Consider the following 7,542-nt stretch of genomic DNA (forward strand, 5'->3'; position numbering starts at 1 on the left):
GCCAGCTCCGAACGCCGAGCACGGAGATGTACACGCTCGGTTTTTCAGATAGAGTACTGTGCCGGCGTGAATGCCGGTTTTTTCTTAAAAGTGTTAGCCAAGTTTTATGGGGCCAGTCGATATCCCCGAGCCATCGCCTCCAGTACAGCTGTCGTAGTCTGAGATTTTGCAGCCCGTTCTTATTAATGCTTTTCTCTAAATCTTTAATAACAGAAAAATGCCGTTCCTCCCAACGTGGCTGATGACTCGGCTCATAGCTTACAGGAGTAAGAATTTTTCTTGCCATGTCCATATTCCCTTGCACCAAAATTTTTTTTTTTTGCCTCACTTTTACCTACGGATCATTCTCAGTTAAGGGAGGACACAGACCAGACAGTCCAGATTCTTTTTCAGGATTTACAGCATCAGAGTCTAAAAGATTATCACACCATTCTGCTTCTTCAAACAATAAATTTGGTTCTTTAAAGTGTCCCTTAGCCTTGCCCAGACCAATCAGTGCGGCTAAGTTTTTTATCAGATTTATTCCCCGCTTTTCTAGAAAGCAAAAAGTTTTAGGACTACCTCTCGTTCAAAATATTCCTGCCCGGGCAAAAATTTCTTAAAATGCTGGACCGTGTAGCTTAACGACCTTCTTTAACATCCAATCAAGTACCAACGACCAGGTTCCTTAATTCCTTAATTCCTTGGCCTTTCCTGGGTAAGTCCCCTACTGCGGCCTTTCTGGGGTAGCCCTTCTCGGAGTGAACACCTGCAGCTGGCACTAAGGAGGTGGCAGCGTTGCCTTCCTACTCCGAGTCCGTCCCGCCGCTTCCTAGGTTCCGTTCGGTGGAAAAGCAGAGTTCGGGTAACCCTGTTCGGTGCGCCACTTGTGGAGGACGGAGGAAGCAAGCAGCCGATTCAACGTGAATGATAGAGCAAGCTTCGATTTTATTGAAAGAAATCACCCCTTATATAAGCACCCTACAAGAATCATACATATCACTCACAAATCTATTGGATACGTGTAAAAGGCTACATTATAATGTCCCAGCCCCTTGTGGCATTTCAGGTATGTCACAACATCTTCCCTCTTCTGGCCTGCCTTTTTTTCCCAGGGTTGTTTTTCCCATCACACTCAAGGCCATTGTGTACCTCAGTTTCTCTCTTTAACATAACAGTCCTTTGTAAGCATAACTGTACCCTGGGTTTTTTCCTTTGTTTACCTCAGATGGCTGCAATCAGCTCCTGCACAGACCCATGGCCTTGCTCTCTGCAAGCTGTTCTCCAACAGATAGAGATCTGGCAAATGCTAATATTAGATTTTCTGAGAAAAAGCAGTTTCCATCCACATTTCTATCACTAATTCACCAGCATAGGGTATAATGTATGTTTCTTCTTCTGTCATGCTGAAATGCCATCTCAGTAAATGTAATGGTACGTAGACTAATTACATCTGAGCAATGGAAAATTAACACATTAACTCATTATTACTTGTTAAAGAAAAACTAAGTTTCATGGCATCTTCATTGCTTTTTCTTCAGTATATTGATATGATCGCTTGCCATATTTTAAAACAGTATAAAAATTAACTGGTGCCTCATCCAAAACAAAGTAAGGTACCAAGCAGCATTCAGTCAACAGAGAAGACTTGCTTTATGGAAGAAAAATGCTTTGAATGCAACCTAATACAAAAACTTTACCCTTGATTCAGGATGTCTCTGAACCTTGAAAGTTACCACTTCATCTATGTTCTGTTTCTAAGTAAATATCTGCTGTTTTGTCCACTGTCAAAGGAAGAAAGGACTCTCTGCTATGGGCCTTTCTGTTCTGTCTGACATGTGTGGCGGTTCTTTTGCAGTGTTTCCCAATAGAATACGTGCTCATATGTCCCAGTGTGATGAGCTGTAATTATACGATTGTACAGACAAGGAGAAAATGGGACCCTGTATATGTTAAACAATGAAGGACTAGGTGGAGGTACTATCTGTATTCCCTTTGCATTAAGACAGAGCCCTACATAAACATCTTCCAAATGTATATATTTTATCGTTACAGAAGCACTGACAATTTTTGAAGCCAGGTCTCCAGAAAAGATGTAGCCAGTTCCTGAACAAAAAGGATGGTATTTATCACCTGGATATTCTTCTTCTGATACGTACCATTTACTATTTTTATTCCGAATAGGCTTATGCCCTTTCATAAGACAGCCTGTGAAATAATTTTGTGGAGGAGGTGAAAGAGGCCCAAGGAGCTTTTCTATTAGGTATATTGTATTAACAAAAACATCGCTGTCTGTCTTCATAACAAACCTTGCTCCACTGCAATAAGAGGCAACCCACTTCATGCCCATCAAAGTTTTAAGAGTTAAGTTACGGTAAGTGTCCAGGAAGTCCTGTTGAATAATATCATGATACTGCTCGCTTTCTGTCCGTAGGACCTCATTTGAACCCTTGCACTCAATGCCCAGCATAAACAACCGAACAATTTTAACTCCTGGAACCACAGCTTCATTTTCCCAAGTTTTTCTGATGGAACTTCTGTGCTGAATTTCAGCAGCTGTAGTTGCTATTAGCAGTATCAAGAAAGGTGTTTTATCTTTACACTTCTCTTTTTCATTAATAATGAATTTAAATGACCATCTTGAGGTAGATCTGGTTTTATTCCCAAATTTTTCATTTTCAGCTGATAGTTCTCCATTTTCTCTCCATAATAGTTTGAAATTTGAAGTAATGTTTTTATGTTAAATATTTTCACTTTCCGTCTGAAGATTATCATACCTTTTGGTAAAAAGTGTGTCTTTTTCTTCTATGTCATCACTGTTTTGAACTTTACTTTGAGTTAGAACAGCAAGGTTACCAGAATTCAAAAAATAAGAAATCAAATATATTGCTGTAAAAGAGATGGAGGCAATCAGGAAAACATTTCTCTTGGTGCAGTCCCAAGGAGAGGAGAAGAATCTACTACAGTAGTTCATGTTGGCAGCTTTGAGAGAATGCACAAAAATCTATTTTTTAATGGGACAGATATTTTGTCACAAGAGCAGTTAATTCGTAAATATTTCCTCATTGACACAGGAAGATAAAAGCAATCAGCAGGCTTTTGATTCTTCAAAATTCTGGGATTTTTTTGTTAAAAGTATTCCATGATTTTATCTTAGATTAAATTGCAAAGATTATTGTAGAAGCAAAACCAAAAAAATTGTTAAAATTTAATTATTTCATTTTCAGGCTTTTCTTCCTAAGATAAATACAGTAAGAAATAAATAAAACTAAACAAATACAGTATTGAAAATAATAATTTTCTCAGAACAGAACTTATTCAGATATGTATATTTAAATATATATAAAAAATAAATGTGAATTTAATCCAATATTATAGTCAATCTTTTAATATTTTTATACATATATGAAAAATAACTGTCATTCTTTCCACATGGCTATTTTCAATACTAATAACAGTACTGAACACATAAGAGGTATGGTAGAATGTAGAATATATATTCTATTTCAAATGCATACATTTATTAAAACATGCTAAAAAGATACACATTTAAAGTAAAGATTGTAATTGCTATTCTAATTGCTACAACACTCCCCTCTAGGTTATAAAAATAGAAGAAAGATAGCTTAACTTCATGTAAGCTTTACAAAAAGTTTATTGTGTAACTGAATAATCCAAAGTTAATGAAAGTTTATCATTGATTACGGATTCACAGCCTTGGAGACTACTATGATAACCTATTGGCAGGTACCTTTGACCATTTAATAGTTAGATACACAGTTGAAAGTGACTGCCTAGGCTATATGAAATGTTAATGCAGACAGAGAAGTAGCTTTTCCAGAGGCACATTTAGCCATCAAAAGATAGGTGTCTTACATGATATGAAGTGTCCCCTGCCAGCATCCACCTCTGCAAACATGTACCTCTGTAAACGTGTTACCTCTGTAACATGTATTCCAAAGTGAGCAGCAAAAGTACAGTAAGGGTTTTTCAGATTCTCTGTGCCAAAACACTACTTGACAGATGTTAACATGTAGCTCACAATCAAACAGCAAAATTCAACAGTTCTTACCATCATCTTTGAATGTGCACATCCATCCCACTTATACAGCCATGGTACTTTTGGAACAGGTTCTTCAGCAGTTTCTTGCTGCTTCAAAAAGAAATGGCAGATTTAGGACTGAAAGAGTCAGGGATCCTATCTCTGTTCCTACAGAGAACCTGAGGACAAGCTTATGGGCCCCTGTGCTTCTGTCCTAAGTCTTTTCCAGAGGAATTCTGTATTAACACAAAGGAAAATGCACCAGGACATTCACCGTTCTATTTGAAAGGGAAGAAACCCTGTGTCACTTGTAGCAATGAAGAGACAGTCTAAAAATGATATTGGATTTAACCATTTTAGAATCTGCAATAGGAATGTAAACTAAGAAATTAATTTATGCTCAATTATAATTTAATCTGGATAAAATAGATGTTGATTAATCTGAATGCAACTGTGTGGTGGACTACCTTTGGCCAACATTCAAACATCCACCCTGCTGCTCACCCACTTTCCCCCTCCTCGACAGGACAAGGGGAGAAAATAGGATGAAAGAGCTTGTGGGTCAAGATAAAGACAGGGACATCACTTACTAGATACTTGGCAAAAATTAATTAAGTTTACTGCTAATTAAAATACATTTGGATAGTGAAAAAGACAAAATTAAAACAGTACCTCCCCTCTATCTTTTCCTGGCTCAACATAACTTCTTTACCTGCCCCCCCAGCAGCAGAAGAGGGTGGACTGGAGGTTAAGGTCCTTCCCTTCTCCTCCTCCTGTTCACAAAAATGTGCTCCAGTGTGAGCTCTCCAAGGGCCACAGTTCCTTCGGGAAATAATCCAGCTGCTCTAGGTTTGAGAGCAAAAGGGCACAAGCATGTTCTATCTAAACTGGTCAGTAGTTCAACTAATGTGGCTTGCATGTATCTTACTCCTGTAGATTATTGAGAACACAGTGAGTAAATGGCTTAGCTCTAGCAATCTTCTTTCTCATGTTTTTAGCTCTTTAGAAACTCTGTATTTTGACATATTAACATTTTAAATAACCAGGATCCAAAACTGAAAGTAAATATAAAGCAATGTAAGAAAGAATGTAGGCAGTATGACTTCAGAAGGTGAGGCATTTCTGTATCAACCAATTACTTTGCTGCTATTTGAATTGTGAAAACTTCAGCACATGAAACTACGAGAGCAAAAGTTTCAATGTTACAAGTCTACTTATGCACAGCAATTTTCTTGAATAAACTAAAAACATTTTGTCAAAGTCTTTTTTGACTTCTGTTGGGTTTAACAGTGCAATTCTGTTAGATGAAATCCTGGTTCCCTTGTGGAAAGAACAGGAACTTCTAAGACTTTTCTAACAGGCAGCTAAAACTTTTATTGTTTCAAGTTTGATAGAGTTATTACAAGATCAGCCCAGAATTCATGTTGCGGAACAGTAAATAGTACATATATTTGAAAAAACATAGTTTCTCTTGCTTACAACTTTTAAAAATGCCAAGAAGCTCTCAAAATACAATTCTCCTTTTCTACAAAAATTCTTCCCAGAAAATAAATTCTTACCCACAATAATTACCCATACTTTTGAACCAAAGCAATTAGAATTCATGAAGATTATTTTTCTAAAACCAGCTGTGTAGCAAAGTTGGAATAATGGCCACTGTATATATTGTTGCCTCTGTGACATACTGATTATTCACATACACATGCATTTATTAACTACATTCAGGATTTAACATTACATTAGATATCCTGTGAGAAGACAGAATTAAACCTTATTAGAATAATAAGAAGATAGAAAGGAGTAGGGAAAGACATAAGAGGAACTAGAAAAAAAGGAAGGAGATGAATATGGTACTTTTTGTTGCCCCCCCCCCCCCCGTTTATATTTGTCTTAATTATTTAAAAAAGAGAGACTTGATAGCTCATGAGTGAAAATCTACCTCACCAAGTTCTAATTCTACCCTATCTCATCCCAGATTTCTAGAAGAATTTCAAAATAAGACAAACTCTTCACATTCTAGCAATGCTTTGATATTTTCTCAGCTTTTTGAATTAATGAGTTTTAAAGTCCAGCCCTTTCAGGGTGGTCATACAAATGACAATTTCAAAGTAATCTTTGAGAAAATGATACATGTGTTTGAAGTTGCAAACTAAAGGCTACCAGAAAGCATGAGATAGCTGGTTTAATATAAAACTGCCAGTTAGTAAACAGATCACAGTATCTTGACTACTTTGTTTCAATTTATTTAAGCTGAGTTTTAGTCAAAGTGATTAAACATGCATTTAAGGATGAGCTGGGAGTGAGAGAAGAGCAGGAGATGCACCCACCTAAAATAAAGTCAGCCTCTCCTGGAGAGCAACTCTGCTCAGTGCTTTGCCATCTCCTTGCAGTCCTGGCTCAGAAGAGAGCGCAATCTTTTGTGAAGACGAGATCACAAAAAGTCCCAATCCACAACTCTTGCTTGTTCTGTACAGTCCCAGGGATGACCATGGAGTTAGTGAGATGAATCCATGGCAATTTCACCCTTCTTTTTGAAGCCTGTATTTCATTTCAAACCTATGTACCACAATATTTGGAGGATTAATTTGGGCATTTTGGTGACATTTGCTCTTAGTGGTTATAAAAGGATGCAGTGATACTGCAGTTTCTGTCTTTGAAGCAAATTCTACTAATTTATTATTGGGTTACAGGTGAAAAAACCCCACTTTCTTAAAGGCCCACAACAACCAGAAAGCTAGTTCTACTCACTTTTACCAGCACCATTTGGCATCCCAGAGAACCCAGGCAATCCTACTGTTGTTTTACACATTCAAACTCATCCAAAAATGTACTGCCGAGGCTTGAGTTGAGTCAATGGTGGAGGGAAGGGAGGAAAAGAAATTGTTGTCTTGGTATGCATTGTTGGGAAGATCTGCACTTAGTTATTTCAAGATTTGAAATAAGATTTTATTTTGCACAAATGACTTTGTATATCTTTAACACCACTTTCTCTTACAATGATTACAGCAATTTGAACAGCAAACCGCTTAATAAACTGTGGAGGGAATTAAGCACTTTAAAGACAACACTGAAGAAGTATATTAATAAGACTTTAAAGTATGTAATGAGCGTATGGAATCAATTTAACAGACATTTATTTTCTAGTGTTCTGTAAAATCTTTCTATATGTATTTCTCTGATTTAAATTGTGCCTAGATTGAGTTAATGTCATCAAAATGCTACTTCTGCAAGAAACAATAGTTACTTTTCTCACTGGAACATTTGTAATATTTATTTTTTTTTTAAATCAGGAATATGTAAAAAATTGATGAAGAAATTTAGGTTCTCTTTTTCTTTACATAAGTGCACTATAGAATTTTAAATATTCTTATAGGAGAAATTAATAGCAACAGCTATCCTAGGGTTTGCTAGATAGCTGCTATATCACTTTTTCTTAAAGTACACACAGAAATATGAATGATAAAAATTTAATCACATGTAAACAGCAAAATTCCCTGATTTTATGCAAGCAAAGTGCAATT

The 7,542-nt window shown here is 36.7% G+C and overlaps 1 protein-coding gene across 1 annotated transcript; it reads right to left on the reverse strand.

Moving 5' to 3' along the window:
- Positions 1-1,789: 1,789 nt before the first annotated feature.
- LOC141961003 (beta-1,3-galactosyltransferase 2-like) lies at positions 1,790-5,011 on the reverse strand. The gene is made up of 3 exons (XM_074907454.1): positions 4,950-5,011; positions 4,304-4,320; positions 1,790-2,667 (listed from the first exon to the last, which is right to left on the reverse strand). Exons 1-3 carry the CDS (start codon positions 5,009-5,011, stop codon positions 1,790-1,792), a joined length of 957 nt encoding a protein of 318 aa, XP_074763555.1.
- Positions 5,012-7,542: the final 2,531 nt, after the last annotated feature.

The sequence above is a fragment of the Athene noctua genome, chromosome 5 (assembly GCF_965140245.1).
Source record: "Athene noctua chromosome 5, bAthNoc1.hap1.1, whole genome shotgun sequence".
In the NCBI taxonomy this organism is placed as follows: Eukaryota; Metazoa; Chordata; class Aves; order Strigiformes; family Strigidae; genus Athene; species Athene noctua.

Excerpts from the sequence above, each read along its gene's own strand:
- LOC141961003 (XM_074907454.1), bottom strand. The coding sequence starts at position 5,011 with ATGAGAAAGAAGATTGCTAGAGCTAAGCCATTTACTCACTGTGTTCTC.